Here is a 26128-nt window from a genome sequence, read left to right as displayed (position 1 = left end):
ATTTAAAACAGTCCCCACCTTTTCTAGGTCCCCTGAATATAGGCCTAACTTAATTGCATTGTAAATGTAATTTCTAAGATTCCTTTAGGCCTGCAAAATATGTCATAGGCCTATTTCATGTGAAGTTGCAAAACATTATAATGATATCAGGGGCCGGATAAAACGGCCTCAAGGGCCCTCGAGACATAGGTTCACTACCCCTGGTTTAATGGTTAGTGATTCTGAAAAACACCACTGGGCAGCGTGAACAAACATAGGCTACACACAGACACACACACACACACATTTTAGTAAAAGGCCAAAAAATGCCCTAGGGCCCCCAACAATTCCGTTGCCTAGGGACCCCAAAATCCTAGAAACAGGCCTGCCGACCCCCCACTCCCTCCCACCCACCTGACCTCACCCCACCCCACCCCACTTGAAATTGACTGTAGCAGCTCCCGACCTGATCACTGGCATTTACATATTAAAGGCTCTCCTAAGAAGGGGATGGGAGGGGGGCATGGGGGAGCCGCAAATGCTGTGGCTTGAGGTATGAGGCAATTTAAGGTGCAAAACTCATCCACATATTCCTCTTTTCATGCAGTGAAACGGGAGCGTGCAGTTCTGCTTTAAATAAAAAACATCAAAGAGCGAAACGAAATGTCTGTTTGTTGATTAAATAAATTAAGGGTGAGCCAAAAAATAATTTAAAAAAAATAAAAAACGGAAAAAATGAAAAAGTATTTAAAAAACAAAATAAAAACACGAATATTTTTTGAAAAATGCTGGCAACCGGGTCATAAGCGGAACAACGGCCTATCGGGACACCTCGTCGGCCGTTATTCCTTACATAATTAAATGTTAAGTACATAAGTACGCTACTCTATAAATAAATGTTTGACTTGACTTGAAATAATCCAGGCAATGCAGATCCCATGATTCCATTTAGGCTATGTTAACTGTGCCGTGTAGGCCTACACAACAATTAAACAAGAAGTGATTTCGTAGGCCTAGGCCTATAGAAAGTAAAGTGAATGTCTGAAAAAGGCCTACATTGTTGATGGACTATTTGTTAGCCTACTGTGATTCCTTTTGGACTTTTTGCTTTATAAAGCATGCATGACCAAATTTGTTTTAGACCAGTAGTGAGCAATTAATTTGGGCAAAGGGCCACATTGGATTCAGAATATTGGCCAAAGAGCTATGTCGCCGGAAACTCTCCTCAATAATAAAAAAGAATCGGATATAGGCCTACCTCATGAAGCAGCATGAAAATCTGCTAATGTAAGGACTAATACAGTTGACATTAGATGGCTAGCCCTAGGGGGTCGATCGGGTGATAGGCTACACGGACCCTAAGGCCTAGGCCTACAGTATATCACGAAAGTGAATACACCCCTCACAGTTTTGCAGATTTTTGAGTATATATTTTCATAGGAAAGCATTACAGAAATTTCACTTTGACACAATGATTAGTGACCTTTTAACAACATATTTAACCGCTTAAATTTCTTGTTCACTCAGAAAAAAACAAAATACAGCCATTAATGTTTGAACATGTACTCACAAAAGTGAGTACACCCCAGATTAAAATCCGGTAGAGAAGGGGCTATGTTGGCTCGAATCGTCCCGAAATGAAAAGGGATGACAAGGGAGGTCATCAGTGTGCGTTTCAACCTTTCTTTGCATTGAACTTTTACATTTTGAGTCTGCATCTGGCTTAAATAGATTGGTGTGAGATTTGAATGCAATCCTATGGAGAATATCATGATCTGCTTCAGTAGTCACAGTGCATGTTGACATGTATGTTTCTTTTAGGTGTATTTCAGATTGCCAATATTGACAGCATTCATGCATCCCCAAACCATGTCAGTCCCACTACCATGCTTGGCTTATGAGAGGATACACCTTTTTGTAAAACTCACTTGTTTACCACCACACATGCTTGACACCATCTAAAGCAAATTTGTTTATCTTGGTCTCAAGAGAGATGAACAGACCAAGGATATGGATCACTGGAACCATCTCGTGTGATCTGAAGAGACCAAGATAAACAAATTTGCTTTAGATGGTGTCAAGCATGTGTGGTGGTAAACAAGTGAGTTTTACAAAAAAGGTGTATCCTCTCATAAGCCAAGCATGGTAGTGGGACTGACATGGTTTGGGGATGCATGAATGCTGTAAACATTGGCAATCTGAAATACACCTAAAAGAAACATGCATGTCAACATGCACTGTGACTACTGAAGCAGACCATGATATTCTCCATAGGATTGCATTCAAATCTCACACCAATCTATTTAAGCCAGATGCAGACCCAAAATTTAAAAGTTCAATGCAAAGAAAGGTTGAAACGCACACTGATGACCTCCCTTGTCATCCCTTTTCATTTAGTTTCATTTCGAGACGATTCGAGCCAACATAGCCCCTTCTCTACCGGATTTTAATCTGGGGTGTACTCACTTTTGTGAGTACATGTTCAAACATTAATGGCTGTATTTTGTTTTTTTCTGAGTGAACAAGAAATTTAAGCGGTTAAATATGTTGCTAAAAGGTCAATAATCATTGTGTCAAAGTTACATTTCTGTAATGCTTTCCTATGAAAAGATATACTCAAAAATCTGCAAAACTGTGAGGGGTGTATTCACTTTCGTGATATACTGTATGTCTTTTCAGATTTTCACAAACGCACAAATTCAGTAGGAAAACAACAGTAGGCCTAGTCGTAATTGGCCAAGCCTACATGAGGCCCATCTTGCATTACATTACATTACATTACATTGCATTTGGCAGACGCTTTATAACCAAAGCGACTTTCAGAAGAGGACATAATCAAGCCAACATCACAAGCAAATACAAAGCATGAATATCCCCCAGTCCTGGAATACTCTTGTACGATTATTTTAATTCCATTTACAGAGGTGGAAGAAGTACTGAGGTTATGTACTTAAATAAAAGTAGAAGTACCCTGCGAAAAAATGACTCAAGTGAAAGTAGAAGTTGTACACTAAAAATTTACTTAAGTAAAAGTCATAAGTATTAACTTTTAAATGTACTTTTTGAGTACAAAAGTACAAGTATGTCTGCCTACTTGATCCAATAGGAAAAAGTTTCTGCAACGGTTTTTGGTTCCATTTGAACATGATTATGGAGTCCTGTTAATGTTTTTTAAAGTATCTTTTCCGTCTGGGTGTCAGTTTGAAAGAGGGGCTTGGTCCCACCTCCCTGCCCGCAGCTGAGGCTACTCAAATATCCACGAAACACAACAGGAAAGCCTAGGATAAATGTAACTAGTAACTAAGTCCTCTTCTAGAAATGTAAGGAGTAGAAAGTACAAGTAATTGTCAAAAAAAATAATTGAGTAAAAGTAAAAGTCTGCATTTTTATTTTTACTCAAGTAAGTAGGCCTACAAATTCCAGAAAAAAATAGGCCTACAGTAGGCCTAACGAAGTAAAAATACTTATTACTTACGTTCCACCTCTGTCTATTTAGGCCATTAATATTTAGGCCTACTGTCAATGATTTAGGCCTATTCCCCAGCAGTTTCAAAAAGAAGATTGTGTCCCAACATGCACTGCGGTGTACCCTCGAATTATAGGCCTAAAAGCAATTCAACAGCAACTTGTGACAGCAATTCATTATTGCAAATGTTTTACCAATAATCGTTTTTCACGTCGATTCGAAGCTGCCAGCAATTGATGAAAAAAGTTTTTCAAAATGTGGGCAATTGCCATGTCACCACTGAAGTGAAATGTAGGCATTCCATCTTGTAGCCTTCAGTCAACATAATCGTGTTTACAAACCATCTTTTATCTCGTACTGTGATATTGAGGTCTTGTGCGACGTTGATTAAACAGTGTCTCAGATAGATTTGCATAATGCATGAATTTTATCTGCAGTTGGGTCCGTTGTGCTGTTCCCTAGTGGTAATTTGCCGCCTCTGGTGACGAACAAGGATGGATTACTGCAAGGGCCTACCGGGCCCAGGCCCAGGGGCCCAAGAGTCTAGAGGGCCCTGAAGTCCATTCCTCTACATATCTATTCTCATGTTGTGTAAAATCACACTTTTAACAACTCTATTTTCACATATTTTCAGGGGAAAACACCTGAATGACCAACAATATAGGGTCTCTAACATCTGGAGGGGGCCCTTTCTTGTTGTCTGGCCCAGGGGCCCATGGAGTCATGATCCGTCCCTGGTGACGAACCGCAATCTGTGACTTCAAAGTATTTCAAGAAAGCCCTACAGAGAATTCGGCAGCTTTCAGTAACTCCGCAGCATATGCGGCTAGGAGTTTTTACTGTGTGGACAGTAGCAGTGAATGCCATTGCGGTTTAGGCTGATACACGGGCGGGCAGATACGCCGGAGAAGTGACTAAACGACTAAAGTAAGCGATTTATTCCCGCTCGCAGTTATATACATAAATTGATGATTTCTGAGTAGTGATGTCTGTTGTGCAGTGTGTGGGGAGAGAGGTGATGCGATTCGTCGCCACGACGATATAGCGTGCGATAGGGCCTACAGTTGGAATTGCAGCAGATTTCTAAACACACTATACCTGTAGAGATGCCCACTTTGTATGTGTTCAGCTCACTTCTATCTTGCAAATTTCTGATCAGTTTTGATAATCTCTTCCGGATGAACCAAAAAGCTAGGTGAAAAAGTAGGCTAATTGTTATTGTTCTTTTTTTCTAATATTGTCTAAATGTGTAGGCTATTCAATGTATTGTGAAGTTGTAGGCCCCTATCATCTAAATCAGCAGTAGCCTAGACTATTAAATAACAATAGCTAGGCCCTATGTTTCATATGCTGAGTTGTAAAAAATGTAGGCTACAACACAAATGGTGAGTGGTAGCCCATTGACCCGCTGAAGAAACTGGAATGAAATGGTTGAATTTTCTATAGAAAAGAAAGTGAAGCCTACTAGGATAGGCTAATAGAATGCCACATGTGAAATGTACAATTGGACAATGGGCACAAGTTAACCTTGTTGTATTTTTGTGGCTCGGTGCATTTTCAATAATGTAGGCTAAATGTGTTAAGGAGTGTGAGAAAAATCAAGAGCGCTGTCTTATGTCCAGTTCAGGCCAGTTCAACTAGCTGTCAACATTAGTGTGTTAGGGTGTGCCTGTATGCTGTGCTCTATTGCTTGGGTCTTGCCAGGGGTTCGAGGACATGGAGTAAGTAGGCCTAAACATGAGTTAACTTCACATGCTGTGTGTCAGTGCTTCATTTATTACACCTTTACAAACCTAACACACTGATCCACTGATCTATGCACAATAATTTGGTAAAATGGTTTGATAAATAATTTTGTCTTTACTTTCAATTGTTCCTAGGTAAGACACTAATGGGCTCGTTTGGGAGATGACTTACCAGGAGTTAAAAAGAAGCGACAGCATGAAGGATGTACAACCAAACTTCCACTCATCAGAAGACAGAATGGATCAGGTAATACAGTAGGCCTAATGTGATTAACTGAACTGGCCATCTCATCATCCAAAAGAGTTGTTTATGTGTGAAAGTAGGCCTAACAGATAACTGAATGATTCAGGACATGACAGTTAAGATCTAAAACCACATTTAATATTTAATATGTAGGTTTATGTTTAATGTTTAATATGTAGATGGTAACTCATTCTGTTTTTCTGCACATTAAAAAGCACAAGTATAGGCTTTAGTACACGCAAACTGTTCTCTGTTTAATGTGCTCTTGTCTTCAGATGTCAGACAGACACAAGGACAGATGTGAAGATATTCCCCCAGAAGTTGCTTCCAACAGAGGGAGGAGGAAGCTCAACACAGCAGACATGAGACCTGCACCAACATGTAGATCTGCTAAACATCATGGACATGGACATTAATGTGGTTTTGCACCTTTTATACCCCCCATTGATACTACTGGAAAAGGCAGGAGTGATGGGTTTATCACGTATATTTCTCCTATAAGGTTCATGATCATCTGTTGCAGGAGCGCAGCCATACACTCCAGTAAATAGTTTGTATAGCATTGTGTATGTTTGGCAGCAGTCAATGTGAGCTATGTGTAGACTGTACTTCACACCTTGGCCAGCAGAGGGAGGCAGTGGCGCGTCAGTGGAGTATCCATGCAGGTGACGGGTTGACCTCATACACTGGAGAGCAAACTAAAGAAAGACTCTTCTGACCCTAGACACCTCCTCTAGCCTCTGTCCACCAGCACGTATGTGACATAATACCGTCACCAAATGGAGGCAGTGGAGCTTCCATGGAGAAGAGGACGTAGAAGGCTATAATGCACGTGTTTGCATGGCTAATGCACTGAATGGTAAACTGTGACCAATCAAGAGGGACTCCTCTCTCCCTGACACCTCCTGCAAATGACTGTAAATAACTCCTCCAGCTTCCATCCTCCAGCAGATCACAGAACACTCCACCACACCACCACTTAAAGAAAGAAACTGCTTCCTTACCAAGGTCAAGACTCCAAATAACTGCTGTGATAATGTGCAAATGTCATATAAGTGTCTGTAATACTGTTGGATTTGTTACTCCACATTGCACTTTTATTGCTTTATATATCGTGCCAATACACTTCTTAAGAAATGTTGTTGCTGTCTTGATATAGTTTTTCTCTACAGTATATCTTGTACATTTTATTTAGGCCTACAGTGTCATTATTTCCCCTTAATTAATAATAATAATAATAATAATAATAATTGTATTTGTATAGCACTGTGTCATACAAGGCATGTAACTCAAAGTGCTTAACAAATGGAAAAAAAAAACATTGTTAGAGATAGATTTAAAAGGAGAGGTATAGAGGAGAGGCAGAAAAAGCAGGAAGGTAGAGGAAGAAGAGATAGACAGAGAATGTAGAGTCATAAGGTCAACGTAGGATAGGACCAGGATTCTTAGATGTGTAAGGTCCATAGTGGCTGGGCCTATCATAAATCATAAATAGTCAGTCACACAGAGATTGGGCGCTCAGAATTCTCACTTGCAAGTCCTTTTGTGTTTAATTATTCTAAAACAAAGTGATCCAGACTATTGTGTTTATAAGCTATAAAATCTATTTTCGGACAAATAATGTGTCTACAACATCATGTATGAATGTAAATTAAAGCAAATAAATGTCTAAAAGACCATTTTGATGGCCCTTTTTTGCTGTGATCCCTATTGCACTTTGGTGCAGCATGCAAATGTTAAAGTAAAAGTAAAAAAGGAACACAACTCAACTCAACTTGTCTGAGTTTAGTAGACGTGTACACAATCAGCTGATAGGCTGGTTGGATCATGTTTGTGGTGGGTTGTTGTTGGATTTTTTGCGTTTTTTCAGTACAGTCCAGTCTATCCACCACATTCATATTCAATGGAGTAAATTGTGTAACAGCTATGTAATTTAATGTACCATTACTTACACCTTAATTTACTTTTATGTTTATTCAATTTAACGTTTATTTCAGACCCAGGGGGATCCATGTTACAATAAAAACACCTCAAGAAGACAGAGAAAAACAACAGATATTGCAGAACTGTCATTGATTGTCCCCACTGCTGGGAGTAGGCCTAATTAGCCCCAACTTGTCGCTGGCGGGCCAAGTCCATTCCGCCAAGAATCAAAATTCAAACTGAAGTATCCCATGATGCAATGCAAATGCTGTAATCCGGACGAGTACAGCAAGATCACAATAAAAATACAACAATGACCTTATTTTTTCCCACAATGCATTGCCATCTACAGTAAAAGGCGAATACAACACACTGTTGTATAAGATTGCTGTAGAAAATACATCAATGTCATACAGTGAAGGATATGCAGAACCATGATGCTAGAACCATGTTGTGTGTTCTGACCCTCTGGGAGCGTACCTACTGTATGTTCCCTGGGTCCTATGTTCCCCTGTCTTTGTTAGGGACCGGGAAACTTCGGACCCTTTTTCTAAAAAAGGGTACTATGTTCCCTGCCTTGTATGTTTCCGAGTTTTCAAATTGTGCCCTTCCCAATACCATCCCTAAACCTAACCTGTCAGTAATGCAATGTTTCTGAGTTGTAAATTTGTGCCCTGACCAAAACTATCCCTAAACCTAACCTGTCAGAGGTACAACAACCTGCGCTTTGCCATGCGGCAGCAGTCTACTTGGAAGCAGTGGGGAACATAGAAACCTTTTTTTTTTTAAAGGGTCCTATGTTCCCCGGTAGAGGGGAACATAGGACCCGGGGAACATAGGGCTGACCCAGACCCTCTTGAGGGTGCCATGCACTGAGCTGACAACTGTGTGGCTTGCATTATTGTCCAGGGTGGGGAAACAAGGAATGCATTGCATGGTTTCAAAGCATGCTGAACATGAAAGGCATAGCCTAGTTGATAAAGGTGTTTTATTAGGTTTCATGTTTGGTCCATAGAATTAGATGTAGCTTTGGCATATTAAGCTTATCTTTAATATATTTCCTATTTATTATCAGTGGTGCAGTCTGCATAGAATGCAGGTATACGCAGTAGGCTATGCCCACCTCAAAATTTCAGGGATTTCAGTAGGCTATATAGCCGGGGGGCAATCGCTATTCCGACATACCGCTATTCCGACATACCGCTATTCCGACAGCCGACATACCGTAGGGTTAGGGTTAGGGTCAGGGTCAGGGTCAGGGTTAGGGTCAGGGTTAGGGTAACTGTATGCACTCTCCCTAAACTTAGTAAAAGCTGAGCAACGTAGCACAAACCAAAGAAATTGCATATAGCCTACCCACCTAACATTTTGATCCATTATTTAGAATGGCACATGGCCTACAGTAGGCCTACCCACTTCAAAAAATGCTCAAATATACAGTAGGCCTATACCCACCACACAACAGTAGACTACACCACTGTTTATTATCTTTATATTTTTTCTTTTGTTTCTATTCTTTTTTATTTGTTTGTTTGTTTTGTTTTTAGTAATTAGACGCCGCTGCCATACTGCAGCCCAGCTGGTGGCGGTAATGCACCATTACGTTTAGTCTGCCAAGTGCCGACCGTCATACAAAACGAAGAAGAAGAAGAGCGTCGACAGGCAGGCACTGCAGCTTGCACTAGCGGAGTGGAGAAGGTTCTTTGGCAGCGGTGGATGGATACGCAGGGTGGCATCTCGGCCGCCTGGTGTTCCTGCTACAATGGCGATGTGTGGGACACACGTCCGAAGTTGCATTACGTTGACATCTATTTGTGCTAAACAACTCAGATACGGGATATGCAATTCATCGCCGGCTCCTGTCCTTGCTGTATCAACACTGAGGTACAACTGACAGCAGCGGTGACATTCCACTTTAGCCTAGCCACCGCCATAGGTTTGGCGTTCACAAACTAGCATAGCTTCTAGCTGTGTGAAGTTCATGTGAACTAGATACGATAGCTAAAGCACAGTGTTGATCATGCTTACAATTTAAGCAAAGCCCAACTCTTTCAGTCTTATTGATAACTGAAAAATGTGCATAATTGACATTTACTTTGTTAAAGTTCTTGGTCATTCATTCATGGGTTCCTGCGTAAAAATAGAACAAAATGTCCATTTGTTAGCGTCTGGCTAACCGTTAAAGTTAACTGTAAAAGCCAAACGACTGTGAATCACAAGTGACAGCTCAAATGTCAACCACTGTAAAAAGCTCTGCAAAAGGTCAACTTAAGATGTTTAGTTGGAGACATGTTTCTGTGGCTATTTAGTTTGGACGTTCATTTACCTGGACCTTGTCAGGGGCACACTACTGTATTGCAAGTTGATGGTTAACCTGGTGGTTGGTTTAGTAAACACTGCAAGACAGCGTTGTCATAACTAGGCTACATTCCTTAATTACTGACGGATTAATTGAGTCTGTGGTTCATTTTTCCAGGCTTGCCTTTATCTGATGCTACTGTACATCTAAATGACCAGGGTGCTAACCTTTGCGTGGTCGCTAACATTTGTACTATTTGCACTGTTTTAAGGATATACTCCACGTCTCATGTCAAATATGGAGTTCTTCAGAGGGCCAATGATAGGTTTGAGCGCTTTTTGGAGCGCCGATTCCCCTCCATCTACGTATATTATCGCACATTCATGAAGGGTAAGTGCAATACTGTCCTGGCCTGATGTAGTGCCCTTGATATGTCTACGTAATGAGAAATGAAGTGAAATAGCTGTTTTTACTGGGCCTCACATGGCATGCATTAGGCTATGTGTTTGGAGTTTGGACTTGTTCCTCTGTTGTAAAGATTATCTGACTTAAAGGGACACTGTGTGAGATTTGTAGTTCTTTAGAATTCACGCTGCCCATTCACTAATGTTACCTTTTTCATGAATACTTACCACCAGCATCAAATTCTAAGTATTCATTATGACTGGAAAAACTGCACTTTTCATACATGAAAAGGGGGATCTTCTCCATGGTCTGCAATTTTGAATTTCCAAAAATGGCTCTACTTGGACCATACCAGAAAATATTTGTTTATTACTTAGTAAACTTTCATGTAAAGATCAAATGTGGCAATAGGCAGCCCAGTTCCAATGAGCAGCATAGTTGCAGTACCTTTTTTGACCATTTCCTGCACAGTGTCCCTTTTAAAGCTCTATTCACAAACATACTTTTAATCCGTAGGTTTTAAGGCACTTGTGGAGGACATGTCGGAAGCAAGGAAAATAAAAGTAAAGATGGACAACGATGGAATTGCTTACAAAGAACTCCCCTACCGAGAAATGGAGAGACTCCGCTTGGTGAGCCTGTGCATGTAGTAGTATGAGCACCTTTTTAATGACCTTGCTTAATTACCTTGCTAATCATCTTAAACCTGGAGCATGCATTTTTAGGTGTTTACTGACAGAATTTATGCTGCCCACTTACAAATCTTTGAATGAGTATTTTCCCCACCATCAATTTCTAAGTATCCATTATAGTAGTTGTAGAGTACTAGAGTAGAGTGTCATTAGTCCTGAAGCAGAACATGATACACATTTTTGCCAAACATATTTTACATAATGCACTCACTTGCATTCATTCGGCCATTAGACAACACGCAACACACACACACACACACACACACACACACACACACACACACACACACACACACACACACACGCATACACACGCATGAAAAGATCAAATATGGGAATGGGCATAATTGCAATGCCTACCCTGACCACAATCCTACATACTACCTTTTAATGTTAATAATGAAGAGGATCAGTTGTGTTAAAGGGTGGTACTTATGGTAGCATGCCTTCTCCTTCTCCTTCTCCACAGGTGCGTAAGGACATCATTAAGGCCATTCCCCTCTTCATCATCTCGCTGCCTCCCTTTGCTATCTGCTTTGTCTTCCTACTCATGTGAGTACAACTAGTATGCAGTAGTATTGCACGATACCATTTTTTGGGCCCAATACCGATACCCGACACCTGGCTGTACAGTATCGACCGATACCGATACCACCCTATTTGAAATGTACATCCAGCAAAACTTTTTATACTCTTAAAATACCTCTATGAAATAACTAATTTCATGGCTGTTTAAGTGTCATACAAGGACCTGTAAATGGTATCGGTGCCCTATTTGTTGGCACTCGCAGATACCGATACCACCATTTTAGTGCCGATCCACGCTGCGACACTAGTATGCAGCATAACAATTACAGCGAGCATTTCCCTTCTGCTGCTTGCTCTAAAGTCATGGGTTAGCAGTTAGGGCGTCAGACTTGTAGCCCAAAGCTTGCCGGCTCGACTCCTGTCCTGACTAGGGATGTTAACCGGTAACCGGTTAACCGATAGTTGACCGGATCAACTTTTACCGGTTAAATTTTCTGCCACCGGTTAACCGGTTGTAATAATAATAATAATTATAAGGATAATTTCCTCCCAAAGAGCCCCCAAAAAACAATAATTTTGAGGTTTTAGTACGATAATTCAGCATTTTCCATCTGGCAACAGTGGCTGGACATGACAGGTCCTGTCTGCACAGCAAAAAAAAGGCTTATGTGAAAAAAAAGAAGAAAAAAAAGCCAGTGCTGTGCATATCAGGCATGCGAACGTTGTATAATTTAAGATTACCGGTTAACCGGTTAACCACCGGTTAATGAGTCTCAGTAGCCGGTTAAGAGTTTTTTCAATTTTCGCCATCCCTAGTCCTGACCCACCAGGTTGATGGGCCGGGGGAGTAATTAACCATTAATTAACTCTCCCTCATCCTCCTCCATGACTGAGGAACCCTAAGCATGGTACCGCGGCCGCCCTGCCGCACTGCTCCCTTTCGGGCGCCATTGGGGGCTGCCCCCTTGCACGGGTGAGGCATAAATGCAATTTCGTTGTGTGTGCAGTGTTCACTTGTGTGCTGTGTCATAATGACAATGGGAGTTCAAGTTTCCCAGTTGGGCTTTCACTTTCACTTAAACTTTACCAGGGCTCCCTTGCAAAAAAGGCTACCCTCTCAATGTCAGCGCATCTCGCCTGGTAAAATAAACGAGAAAGGAAATAAACATAGAAAAAATGCCATCCGTTCCTTTACAACACCTGGCTGGTCCAACGGAGGCAAGGGTGGCGAAGGTGCCAGTTCGGGTCCAGGTGTGAGCCCCACTCGATCTGACCCCATCGATTGATCCTTGAGCAAGACACTTACTATTGCATCTGGCTTGCACCTTGCACGGCAGCCTTTTCCACTGGTGTGTGATGTACTGCAAAAAGCTTTGAGTGCTGAGAGCAGTGGAAAAACACTTCTATGCTGTATTTAGTTCAAGTTCAAGTTCAAGTTACAGTTGCTAGGAATGTCTTTGGTTTGCTCGTACATTTAACAACACAAATAGTATAGTCCAATGCAGAATAGCATCACTGTATAAATCCAGGCCGTTCAGCATTTATTTTGACCTTCCTTAGTGTTGCCAGATGTACAATAATTATCGTATTTGTATTTTGTACCATAATTTGGTAATACTCATACAGGAGGATGGGGGAGAGCACTGGTTAATTACTCCCCCCACCAACCTGGTGGGTCGGCATACGAACCGGCAACCTTTGGGTTACAAGTCTGACGCCCTAACCGCTTACCCATGACTGCCCTACATACTGGAAATACTAACCTGAGCTCAAATTTTGAGGTTTTGGTACGATAGTTCAGCCTTTTCCATCAGGAAATACTGACCTGAGTTCCGCTGTACCATCAAAAACACATGATGTACGATAATTTCAGAGTTCATTCAGTTACCTTAAAACAACTACCGTATTTGGTTTGTGTACGATAATTTCCTCCCAAAAGCGCCTTAAAAATGACAGTTTTGAGGTTTTGGTACGATAGTTCAACATTTTCCATCTGGAAATACTGTCCTGAGCTCCGTGCTTCCAGGTAGGGGTGTAAATAATAATCAAAATGTATCGATCCCACGGCCGTCAATTTAATCAAATCGCATCATATTGTGGGGCATCGGAAATAATCTAATCGCTGGCCCCTGTCCAATGCCCTAGCTCCATAACATAATAGAAGTGGGAAAGAAATTGGAAAAAAATCGAATCGCATCGTACCTGGGGACTTCTTAAGTATCGAAAATAATGGAATCCCTGCTTTAAGAAATGAATACTGTATCGGATGGTCATGGAGGCTGTGATTTACACCCCCTGCTTCCAGGTACCTTTTCCCGCGGCAGTTGCTGTTCCACCACTTCTGGACTCTCCAGCAGCAGTGGGACTTCAAGAAGCTGTACCATCGGCACCGGGCGCGGCACCACGACGCCATCCTAGCCGGGGTAGAGAGCACGGCGCCCCATCTGAAATCCTGGATGCTACGCTACCACCTACAGTCCCTCTGTAACAAGGTAAAGTACAGTACATACTATTACCAGAGAGAGTAGAGAGAGAGAGGTTCCATTGGCCAATTGTTTCCGGGTTCTATTATTGCAAGGGGGAGGGGGGGAAATCCCCCTTTAGGCAGACCTAAGGACTGTTCTAGTCAATGCTAGGAGCATTATGACACGCCCATTTAGGCAGACTGGAACCTGGTCAGGTTAGGTGCCCATAGAAACCTATTATGTTGGCATATCTCTATATACTTAAAGAATCTCTGCTATTTCTCACCCTCAAAAATACACATGAAGAAAGAAGCACATCACTCATCAGATTTCTTTCTTTTTTTTATTATTGTTTTTATAAATCGCCTTAAAAGCGTCATTTCACACTGAGGAAGGGTGCAAGCCCGAAGCGTTTGTGAGACGATTACAAGAAAGCAAAAAGAAATCCGATGAGTACTGAATTACAAGGTGTTGAGTGCGCTTCCTGGTCCTTCCACATATTTGCCCGCCAAGGTGCATAATACTCGGCCAGCAATTTGAAAACTGCTGAGTGACCCATGGGCCATCTCCGACGCACCCGCCAGTTGAGGTGTGCATAAAAAAAAAATACAAGTTAAGCCCGGTTCGGACGGGACTTTTATTACCTATGGACCCCCGCTAATTCGGAATAATTACGGAGAATGTTCTTAATCCTGTGCGGATTAGCCATGTCTGCGATTTGTGAGGTAATAATTCCGCCGCGAATTACCTACTGTATTTCGGCGAAACACAGTCGTCCTGGGGTAATTTCACATAGGCGTGCCGTCTGTACCCCCTTGTAATGTCTGTGAATTGAGTAAATAACAGACGTTTATTAATCCCGTCCGAATGCGCCCAGAGAAATCACGGAGGTCCGGGGGTAATTGCGAATTACCAGGGGTCCATAGGTAATATTTATCCCGTGCGAATCGGGCTTTAAACATATTACTCGCCCACCATTGGTCAGCAGCGCAGCCGTAGAATAGTCTCTAGTAGAGTAAGACATCCCAAACCTCTCCTTCCCAATGCACAAGAGTGGGCTCAAGTTTGCTCTCCTAAGGGGGTGTTGTCCCTTCCTTCTTTCTGTGGTATTTGGTGGCGGCTTGCATAAGATGTACGCAACCGCCATCTAAAGCGCTAAGGGAACTCCCATTTATTCTCATTGTGTGTCTTCCTTTTAAAATTGGAAGTCAAGCACAGAAACAGTCATAGCGTCAGCCATGTGTACAGTACACACACCACTGTTTTTCAAAAAGTCTAAAAAGTATTCTGTGTGCTCTGGTCTTCTCTTGGGTTGAGAGACTTGGTAGTAGCGCTGCCTGAATGTTGCTGATTAATAGCAGAGAGAACCTGGATATGATCATTCAGTAATGTTGCCCTGCAGCAGCAGTGGCCTCTTGTATCATGCACACAAACATCTTGTACTCTAGCTTGAAAATAAAAAAAGTAGATTCATCATTCATTCATTCATTCATTCATTCATTCATTCATTCTTTCTTTCAGGCATTCATTCATTCATTCAGTCATTCATTACGATACATAGTATCGATAGGACTTTATTTCCAGTTTTCACTGAAATTCGTTGAGCATCCCTGAGCAAGACTCGTTTAAGACGGCACATAACATCACAAGACTACTGCACATGTGCCCTGCATGTGGAGCATACACACAATGCCATTCATTCATTCAGTCGATGTTATAAATGTTTTGTCGTCATGATAAGTTGACATTGTTTGGGCTGTCTTTACCATAACCAAACGACAGCCATAAAATCATTACAACTATAATATTGGCATAGTGTTTATGACGCACCAGCCAACCAGCCAAATGCAGGTCAATCTTGACCGTGGCTTGGAACAATTTCAGTCTCACTCACCACCTACTTTGACAGATAACTTGGTATCTTTGGTTTGACAAATCACAGTACTTGCAGAAATTGTTTGTATCTAATTGCAACAATATTCTAAATATTATTCTAAAAATTCTAAAAAACTGACTACCAATGCTAAATGGCCAGTGGCCGGTGAGCAAAACAAGTTAACGTGAAGCCCTGACACCCCCCCCGACCCCCCTCAGGTGCAGAGTGGGGTGCATATAACATATAAGTTAACGTCCAGCCCTGTGCCTCCCCCCCCCTCAGGTGCAGAGTGGGGTGCAGCCCAGTGTGTCCGACCTCCTGCTGGTCCAGCGCCTCTTCAGTGGACCCCCCCTCGGCCTCCTCCACATGACCAACAGACACATGGTGAGTCCTCCGCTATACGTAATGTACCGGTAGTGGTGTGGATTGGCACTGCCCTCAGATTCGATTCTATGCGATCCGATCCTACAATGCATTGCAATGCATTACATTTCTACTGAAAGCAAAGCAAATGTTTACCGGTAATCAGTCATGATGAGGCAATACAAGTAGTCAGATACTGAGCAACAATTTATTGGCTGTTTTCTGTATCAGTCTGGATCAGTCTGTATCAGTCTTGCATTGTTTTGGAGTGCTTTTATTTAATTTAACATTCATTTGCTCCCGAAATATCCATGGAAGTAATTGAAACTTAAAAAAAAATGCTGGATCGATTCTGGAACTTACCTGATCGATTCTGGATCGTCCATGCCCCTCATTGGATTGCATCGCCGAATCGATCATTGTTGACATCACTATGTACCGGTACTTTACTTTGCATTCTTTTTAGATGCATCCTAGCATCTCTATAAGACGATATGTCCGTGATATGACGATCTGTCTGTCTGTCTGTCCGAAACGCATTCCTTAAATTGTAATTCCCTCCTGTGTGCACAAGGCGGCAGAGTTTGACAGACACCTCTGTCCGCCTGTCAGACTTGTTTCAAAGATATTTCTTGGGCTTTTTCACCTTTATTAGCCTTTATACAGTTGAGAGAGAGTGGGGAGAGAGAGGGGGGGGTAAGAATCGGCAAAGGACCTCGGGTCGGAATCGAACCTGGGTCGCCGGCATAATGGTATGGCCTCTTGACTCAATGAGCCAATGAGCCGATGTCGTGCCGAAAATCGAGTCCCTGCCAGAACACGAGTGCCCTCATTGAAACCAATGACATTTTTTGAGGGAAAATTTATACATTTTTTTGCAGAATGAATTACATAATTTGTGAACCAAAAATATGCTTATGAAACATTACTCGTCCTCCACTTAATATGAGCTATTTGAATGAAACCGTAACATTTGTTATGACAATTCTTTTATGGAAATAATACTGAAATTGTAACCAGCTCTTTGTAATACTTCCAGAATGAAATGTAGATGCTTTATTGATGGGCTTTCCATCTTAAATTGTGTCGGATTTGTCTACAAAAAAGGGTAAAAAAAATATCTGAAAATTGGTCATTGGTTTCCATTGGTTTCAAGGAGGGCACTCGTGTTCTGGCAGGGACTCGCTTTTCGGCACGACACCCCCACTCGGTACAACCGGAACGCCCATGCGTGTAGTTTGGCGAAATGCAGCCAGATGTCGTAAGTCAGGTTTGACCGATGGTGCAGATGCTGCATTTGTGTAAAGGCACATGAATATTGTCATTTACGTACTTCTCTTCTTTCTCTCTCTCCATCGGTGTCTCTCCTCTCTCACCCCTGTCTTTTTCTCCCTCTCCATACCCCGTCATACCCCACTCGTTTTCTCTCTCCTCACTCATCTCTTCTCTATTTCTCCCTCTCCCTCTTCATTCCTCCCTGTTTTCCTCCACCCTCTCTCTCTCTCTCTCTCTCTCTCCATTTCTTTCTCTATTCGTTCATCTCCTTCTCTCTCTCTCCTCTCCTCTCCTCTCTCTCCTCTCCTCTCCTCTCTTCTCCTCTCCTCTCTTCTCCTCTCCCTCTCCTCTCCTCTCCCCTCTCTCCTCTCCTCCCCTCTCCCCCTCTCACTCCTCTCCTCCTCTCCCCCCTCTCTCCTCTCCTCTCCTCTCCTCTCCCCCTCTCCTCTCCTCTCCTCTCCTCTCCTCCTCTCCTCTCCTCTCCTCTCCTCCTCTCCTCTTCCTCTCCTCTCCTCTCTTCCCCTCTCCTCTCCTCAGCTCTCTCTCCTCTCCTATCTTCTCTCCTCTCTTCCCTCGACTCCTCTTCTCTCTTCTCTCCTCTCCCTCTCCTCTCCCCTCTCCTCTCCTTCCCCTCTCCTCTCTCCTCTCCTCTCCCTCTCCCCTCTCCCCTCTCCTCTCCCTCTCTTCTCTTCTCTCCTCTCCTCTCCTCTCCCACTCCCCTCTCCTCTCCTCTCCCCCTCTCCCTCTCCTCCCCCCTCTCCCNCTCCCTCTACTCCCCCCCCCCCCCTCCTCCAGAGGCACCTGTCTGGCCAGATGCTGTTGACCTCGTGGCTGCCTGCCTTCATGGCTCGCGGTCGTCTAGGAGACAAAGCTCTGGAGATCCTGCACCTGGACAGAGCCCTCACACACTTCGGGGTCGACCAGCTCACAGACGACGAAGTTTACGAGGTCAGACATTGTGTTAGCGTAGCGCCACCTACTGTTGCGTAATTATGCCTTCATCTACCGGTGCCAAAGCATTCTCTGTCTGTCTGTCTGTCAATTTTACTCTTTTTTTGTGTGCAATATGTATGACTTTGTATTGAAGAATTTTTTTTTTATATGAAGCTTTGCCCAGCTTTACCGTTCTTGTCTGAAATAGGCCTTACAACCAGCCACTCTGAGTCTGGCAGTGCAAATGTTACTGCTTAACTTTTATGGCTACAGCTAGCTGTTTGTTGGGCCCAGAAGACTGACAATGGTAATTGCTAGCTTATAACTAGTTGAAGTGAAAGTGGAAGTTCAAACTCAATTATGTACCGGTAACTGAAGGAGAGATGTGGGAATGAGAACATTAGCATCCAGCCACAATTGATCACAGCTAAGACAGGATTAAATAGCAGTTTTGCATTTGGTGAATTTTACATTAATTTTACAGTAATTTATGAGTACATTTGAGAATGTTTTGTTTGTTCCCATAGACTTGCATTGCTACACTCTGGTGAATTTTATATTCATTTTAAAATGCTGTATAAGTACATTTGATGATGTTTTATTTTGTACCATAGACTTGCATTACTATGCTTAATTTGACTATACTGTTAAACTAGGCAATGCAAACACATAGACAAAAATGATATGCACATCCATGAATAGTGTTTGGAAGTACTGCAAATATGTGAAAATCAAGAAATGGTGGACTGGTCCTTTAAAGTGTCTTTCCCATGTCCTGTAGGGGAGAGGTGTAAAATGAGCTGATCTACAGAAATGGTACAGCGTGGCTTTAAAGTGTCTCTTCTTTCCCTCTGTGTGCTGTAGGTGTGCTACGTGAAATGGTAGAGCGTGATCTTTAAAGTGTCTGTCCCATTTTTGGAAATAAGCTTATTTTACACCTCCCCTTGAGTTAAATAATAGGCTTTTACCGTTCTCCTGTATTTCCAACCGTTTTCTAGTTATAGCAGTGTGCACATTTCACCTCCAAGCTAACAGTTCACATTGAGTCCTATGAGACCAGTTAGCCGCGAGCTGGTCTCATAGGACTCAATGTTAACTGCTAGCATGGAGGTCAAATTTGTACTGCCATACCCAGAAAACGGTTGAAAGTACAGGAGAACAGTAAAAGCCTATTATTTAACTCAAGGGAAGGTGTAAACTAAGCTTAAAGCCACGCTCTACTATTTCACGTAGCACATTAAAGTGTCTTTCCAATGTCCCGTGTCTCTTCCCCATGTCCTGTGTCTCTTCCCCATGTCCTGTGTCTCTTCCCCATGTCCTGTGTCTCTTCCCCATGTCCCGTGTCTCTTCCCCTCTGTGTGCTGTAGGCGTGCTACGTGCGGGGTCTGGAGACCAGTAGTCTGGGCGTGGGCCTGTGTCGAGAGTGGCTTCACCAGTGGCTTCAGCTGTCGTCCCATGTCACAGGTCAGGGGTCCCCCCAGGGACTGGTACTCTTCTTTTAGCCACATCACTTGGGTTGTTTGTAGGGGTGTAACGGTACACAAAAATCACGGTTCGGTACGTACCTTGGTTTTAGGGTCACAGTTTGGTACATTTTCGGTACAGTATATGAGAACAAAATAGAAAACCATTTCCTTCCTCAGCACGTTGTTAATTTCACCAAAATATTGTCAAAAAAACTAACGAAAAAAAAGGAAATACATTCAACCTGCTACTTTGGGTCGGAGCAGTGTTTCCCATACATTGAGGAAACTATGGCGGCCCGCCATAGTTTAAATTTGGCCGCCATAGTTTACGAAAATGTAAAAGAAAAAAAAAAAAAAAAAAAAAAAATTAACTTTTTTTTTACTTTTTTTTTTATTATTTTTTTTTTTAACGATATCCGTTTTTGTTAAAACGATTTGAATTACGATTTTGAATTTCCTTCGCATTTTCCTCCTGGAGTAATCCTATATACTCTGTATTGGTTAGATAAGTATTCCCACGGTAACACAGAATGAGGGGAAAGCATTAGGAAGTGACCGTAAGGGTATTACAGTTGATTCATGTGTGCACACGTGTAACATCGGGTGAGTAACAGAACATGTGCGCAACGATGCGTTATGACACGCCGATATGCGAGGATCTTCGTCCAAATCGCTAGTCGCATGCATCATCGCTAACTGCGTTTACATCGCGTGCCGCGTGTAAGGGAAATGTTAGTTGTTGACATGTATGGATTTCACTTCAAGTTGTGCTGTTTCTTGCTTCAGTTGTGGACAAAACGATTGGCCAAACTCACAATAGAAAGCCTTTGCTGTGCTACTGTCCCAGAGAGCTGAAAAAAAAAACTTCATAGAAGAAGTCACACTTAACAGGGGTGTTAACCAATCCAATGAGTTCTCTCATTGCTCTCTCTCTCTCTCTCTCTCTCTCTCTCTCTCTCTCTCTCTCTCTCTCTCTCTCTCTCTCTCTCATAGTAGCCTACTATTTACCCATAACAAATGGTGAATTTCGGAGCCCTTTTTAATTTGTAGCCTATACCACTGAAGGCATGATAATGCTTCATCATATTTTAGAAATAGGGCCTATGTGCCTTTTATATACCAAATGTTTATCATTTTGAAATTGTTTCAGTTGTTTATGACTTGTGTATGACTGAAATTATCTCTGCATACTATCGGTGCTGCATTGCTTTGTAAAGATAGGCTATTCAACACACTTTAAAAACACACTGAAAAGATACGGCCATAGTAGCCTACTGAAAACATTTTGTTCATAATAATGGTGATTAATAAATGGTGGTCTTAAATTTTCATACTGACATCCTTGAATTTGACTTGGTAGATCACGGCAGACCATCAACTTCAAAAGTAGATCTTGGTTAAAAAAAGGTTGGGCACCCCTGCTATAGAGAGAACCACAAGTGCTTGAAAGACAGGGATCAAAAGCCTAGTCAAGTTGTTGTAGTTTACTTGGGTTTGGGAGCAATATAAAAAACCTTCAGAGAAGGGACAGTTGGGATGAGTTTACTAACACTCCCTAGGCTTTGTTTTACAGTTGTAATGAGTTTGGTGACAGACCTTCATTGACACAGCAGAGGAGACATCGGGCTGCATATAGAAATTAATGTGTAATGAATGTGAATATAGACATAAATGTGTAATATGTTGTTCAGCCCTTTTAATGGGAGGAATTTGGAAAAAACTGGCCCTGTGACCAGCACCCCTCATGTAGAATATGTACGCCTACAGATATGTGTGGGGGAAAAGGCATAGCCTACCCTCTAAGACCCTTTTTGTCTATGCGTTAACAATTTCACAGTGCTCTTAAATTCTTATCTCTGCTCCTATTTTGTGTTATTATTGTTTCCCAGACCCCTGCATGAGGGACGAATGAAACTGTGTTGTGAACAGAAATTATTCACTGTACTGCATTTTTTGACAATGACAATTAACTACTATTATACAAGTCATGGGTAAAATCTTATGTAGCCTTATTTCTCAAAATATAAATGGCTGAAATATAGACCCAGGCCTACAGTTTCCCCATGCGCCAATGTCATACTGTAGTCATTGTTTTGCCGTTTTGCATTTACGCTACAAGAATACCCCCCCCCCCCCAAAAAAAAGGCCCGTGTGAGAAGACCCCCCCCCGCCCCCCCGGACAAAATAAACCCCGGCTGCCCCCATAGTTTCCAAAATTTCTGTGGGAAACACTGCGGAGATTTCATCAGTGTAAGAAATAGCACTTTCTCCTCAAGGTTTCACAAAGACCAAGCCTCTACACCTGTTTTTTTCTTGCTTTCTCTCTCAGGGTTCAGCACGAGCCTCTGCATGTAGTAGCGGCAAAATGTAAAAACATGTACAGAGTAGCTATTTACTCAACTTTTCGGTACTCGGAACAGCACTGTTCGTTTCGGTACAGGTCTTTTCGGTACGGTACGTCGGTTCGGTTCAATATCGTTACACCCCTAGTTGTTTGACATACACAGGACTGATAGAGGTGACTTTGCAGGGCCCAGATCCAGTCAGAACTATGAGTTGGTTATTTCATACCGTAATCGAAAGCTCAACGAACAGACTTAGATGCTGGTTACATCATGTATGTAGATATTTTTAAATGAAGACATTTTTTAAATCTGTTTACGTGTTAACATGACGTATGGATGAAAATAAAAACTTAATTGTGACAGGTGCGTTTTAGCCCCCCTAAATGGGATATTTTCAAAACCAGAGTTTTGAAATGCACATTCTAAAACTTTGTTTACTTGTTGCCAAAACCAACATGTTTCCAAAAATATCCACATATGTGTTAACGACTTCTGACCACCCTCGTCACTCTCCTCATCTAATTCTGATTCTCATTCATTTTGATCAAACATGACCATTACGATTAGTCTCCAGGGCGCTATGGAATGAAAACCTCCATAAAAAACTGACAGAAAAGTCTGCGACACCAAACTCCCGTTGCTCTTTTTTTACTGTAACGTTTCGGACAGCATGCCCTTCATTTTCTGATGAAGGGCATGCTGCCCGAAACGTTACATTAAAAAAAGAGCAACGGGAGCTTGGTGTCACAAACTTTTCTTTCAGTTTTTCATGGTATTTTTGCTGGTCCTGCACCCAATCTTTTTGAGACGGATGTGCGTGTTTTTCTCTTTTTGATTATGAAAACCTCCATACCCAGGCAGACTGCTCATGGCATGTCCAACATAGAGGAACAGACTTTTTTTTACCTCTGCCAAGGAGGTAATGTTTTCGGTCGCGTTGGTTTGTCCGTCTGTCAGCAGGATAACTCAAAAACGTATGAACGGCTTTGGCTGAAACTTTGCAGAGTTTTTTGGAAATGACCAATGGAACCAGTCATCTAAATTTTGGGGGAGATCTGGATCACGAACCGGAACCAGGATTTAAAAAAAGATTCTTCACAATTGCTAGCCTGCAAATCTAGACGCCCTTAGGGATTGCAAATTGAATTGCGGAACTTTACAAACTTTACAAACAGAAGGCAGAAAGACTTGAAATAAACATAGGGTGTAACATAATCAAATGCTCTAACAATCAGCTTCCTTGGCGGAGGTCTGCATTCTCTGAGTGCATTTCTAGTTCATTTTAAAATGCAGCCAAACTAAGCAATGGTTTTCACTGTACTGAAGCATTTAATGGCTGTTACCCAAAGAGGAATAATTCATTAATTAAAGGGAGTAAATGTGTGCCATCTCTGACGTTTTCTTGGTTGTTGTCAAACGGTGCAGCTTACTCGGCTACATGTATTGACTGTAATTTGTGCTGTAAAAGTACTGACCACTACTCACTATGGCATATCACTTACCGGTACAGTGTACTGTGACTTTGGTAGCATTTACTATGGCATGTCACAAGCTGCCATTTTTAACCTGCTGCTGGGGGACGTCCCATAGAGGTAGAACATAACACTAGAGGTGACACGGCAATTTGCGGCAGCACTGGGAGACGGCACATGCACCCTCTCATCTTGTGTAGGTAGTGTAGGTACCTTCAGTCAATGCAAATCAATGGAGAACACGCCCACCCCTGACAAACAAATGGACTAAAACTGTGTGAATATTAAGTAACACATTATTCAAAGTCAGGCTAATGTCATGCTAAATATCTACTTAATGAGTCGATAAAATACAAATTGTATTAATTATGTAGATATTTAGCAACACACTTCAACTGTTGTCCTTGTATAGTGTGTTGATGGACACTTTCACATTATTAAGCCATTTTTGACAGAGAAGAGCCTCCTTCTCCATTCATTTCCATTTCTCAGGTCTACCTCCAAAAAATGGCTGCCACAGATTTCCGTGAAAAGGGGGCCGGGGTCACCTCTAGTCTAATGTTCTACCTCTATGGGACGGCCACTCTTGCCAATACGTTCCTTGATCCTGCTGATTGACTGCAGATGTGTGCAATAAGTTGGATCTTTTTGTCTGTATGCAGAAGTGTGTTCACTACGTTGGTAGCTTTATCAGTGCAATAATTCACAATTTTATACTCACATATACAGTGAGCACCTTGTAGGGAGGCTAAAAACCTCATTATATTGAGAATAATGACAATAAAAGGCTTTCTGTTCTGTTCCATTCCATTCTATTCTACTCTACTCTACTCTACTCTACTCTACTCTATTCTATTCTATACTCCAGAGTCAGAGACGTCTCTCCTGTTGCATAGCATGGTACTGCTGTCGGTGAACTACCCTTCTCCATTGAAGTGAGGTGAGGTGGGGGAGAGCAGAGCAGAGCAGCGGGAGGGGAGAGTGGCTTTCCTTGTCGGCCCCTGCACCGCCGTCGTCCGCCATCTTGCTACAAGAGGAACAGGCCAGCGTGGGGCACCGTCTGACCAGACCGCACATCGCCACGCTGCATTTTCCACGCGCACGGAGCCACCACCGCCCCCCATCGAGGCCCACAAGAGGAGAGTAGAGGCTTCCTCCTCACCCGCTCTCATGATCAGCCAAATATTCCAGTCTTGACTGCAATCAAGTCATCACTCATTTTCATGCTTATATACGCACACACTCTCTCTTTCTCTCTCTCTCTCTCTCTCTCTCTCTCTTTCTCTCTCTCTCTCTCTCTCTCTCTCTTTCTCTCTCACTCTCTCACTCTCTCTCTATCTCTCTATCTCTCTCTCTCTCTCTCTCTGTCTCTCTCACAATCAACCTGAACCCCCCCCCCCCCTTCCTTGTGTTTGCTGTACCCAACCTTAAACCCACGCCTCTCTATACCAAGGTAACTCAATCTTAAACCCACGCCTCTCCATACCAAGGTCTCTTAATGTAGTCCCAGTGTCCTGAAGACTTAGTGCTGGTGGATTGCTGTTGATGGCACTTACCAGTGGTATAATGTGAAGTGACTTGAATGAATGAATGGGGAATTGCTACGATTTCTCCGCTGATGAGAAAGGAATGGCTCGCTTACCTTGACCTCCGTCGTCGAATCGTCTCGACCGGAACAAAAGCGAATCTCGCATGAGCATGAAGGTGTATTTCTGGGATCATCTGCTATCATCTGTTATTTCCGGAATCATCACTCTACTACTACATCTTCTCAAACGCCTGGCTCTTCTGGCTCCGACTTGGTCTGAATTAGGTACAACTGCGCAGCCCTGATCCTGCTAGCTAGCTAGTCGGCGTCACCAAAGCCAGAAGCCTTCTTCCTCTTGTGCCATGCTGTTGCTGACAGACTGTGTATGTGTATCGCGTGTGATGCTGGGATCTGTTTCCAAACGTCTGTTTCAAATGTTCAAATGAACTTCATTGAATTCACCTTGTTGCTTACCATAATAGATGTCTGTTAGTGAATGAGTCCTGTTAGTGAACTGCAGCCCTTAACCTCACTGTCTCAATTTTCTCAGGTTTATTGTCTTTTTTTTGGTATGTATTTAATAATTATTTAAGTTCTATTTTATACATATCCATTTCTTTCTATATTCAAGTTGTTGTGTAGTGGTCATTGTGTCGCCTTTTTTTTTTTGCAATGCAAGATGTTTACCATTTACTGTGTATGTCCAAAAATGAAAACGATTGAGAGTTTTGACAAAATAAGATTAAAAAAAAGACAAGAAAAGCACTGAGGTTGTTCCCCCTGAAACTTAAAGCAAGGGTCAAGGCACTGAGGGTGGAGTTGGTATTTGGTTGAGCTCAGTGTGATTTCTTCTGGTCGTGAAAGAGTTAATTTAATTTCCTCATGGGGTTGTTTAACCACAAAAGGGAAGTATTGAGTCTTACTCTGCAACTGACCTCGTCACGATACAGGGGGGGCACAGTTCGCAACATGTACTGGAACACCACTGCACCATTAAATGTCTGAATGTTGGAAAATAAATCAAATCTGAGTGAAATGTTTCTGTCCTCATTACTTCAAGTAACCCAGCTATGATACGATGATAGAATGATTTGATATCCTATTAGGCTGTATGAGCCTACAAT

At 42.3% G+C, this 26128-nt stretch overlaps 2 protein-coding genes and 1 long non-coding RNA gene across 3 annotated transcripts in view; all 3 read left to right on the top strand.

The window, feature by feature from the left end:
- LOC134462952 (LETM1 domain-containing protein 1-like) overlaps positions 1-2919 on the top strand; it is a 6853-nt gene extending 3934 nt beyond the window's left edge. The window contains exon 6 of the mRNA XM_063216221.1: positions 2902-2919. Within this exon, the coding sequence (XP_063072291.1) occupies positions 2902-2919 (18 nt within the window). The remainder of the gene's footprint in view (positions 1-2901) is intronic.
- A 1327-nt stretch (positions 2920-4246) lies between these two features.
- On the top strand, positions 4247-7081 carry LOC134463064 (uncharacterized). Its single transcript, XR_010037619.1, has 3 exons — positions 4247-4372; positions 5326-5437; positions 5710-7081. It is a non-coding gene; the product is annotated as an uncharacterized LOC134463064 (long non-coding RNA).
- Positions 7082-9019: 1938 nt separating this feature from the next.
- Positions 9020-26040, top strand: LOC134461997 (LETM1 domain-containing protein 1-like). Its single transcript, XM_063214828.1, has 9 exons — positions 9020-9241; positions 9928-10046; positions 10578-10693; positions 11223-11305; positions 13587-13773; positions 15905-16006; positions 18056-18208; positions 19561-19657; positions 24345-26040. Exons 1-9 carry the CDS (start codon positions 9120-9122, stop codon positions 24413-24415), a joined length of 1050 nt encoding a protein of 349 aa, XP_063070898.1. The 5' UTR covers positions 9020-9119; the 3' UTR covers positions 24416-26040.
- The last annotated feature ends 88 nt before the right edge of the window (positions 26041-26128 follow it).

The sequence above is a fragment of the Engraulis encrasicolus genome, chromosome 14 (genome assembly GCF_034702125.1).
Source record: "Engraulis encrasicolus isolate BLACKSEA-1 chromosome 14, IST_EnEncr_1.0, whole genome shotgun sequence".
Classification (NCBI taxonomy): domain Eukaryota; kingdom Metazoa; phylum Chordata; class Actinopteri; order Clupeiformes; family Engraulidae; genus Engraulis; species Engraulis encrasicolus.
Note: the sequence above shows the minus strand (reverse complement) of the source record. Positions and strands in the feature narration are given on the sequence as shown.

Excerpts from the sequence above, each read along its gene's own strand:
- LOC134461997 (XM_063214828.1), top strand. The coding sequence starts at position 9,120 with ATGGCGATGTGTGGGACACACGTCCGAAGTTGCATTACGTTGACATCT. Across the intron at positions 9,242-9,927 it reads CTTGCTGTATCAACACTGAG|GATATACTCCACGTCTCATG; the intron begins GTACAACTGACA and ends CACTGTTTTAAG. Across the intron at positions 19,658-24,344 it reads GCTGTCGTCCCATGTCACAG|AGTCAGAGACGTCTCTCCTG; the intron begins GTCAGGGGTCCC and ends TCTATACTCCAG.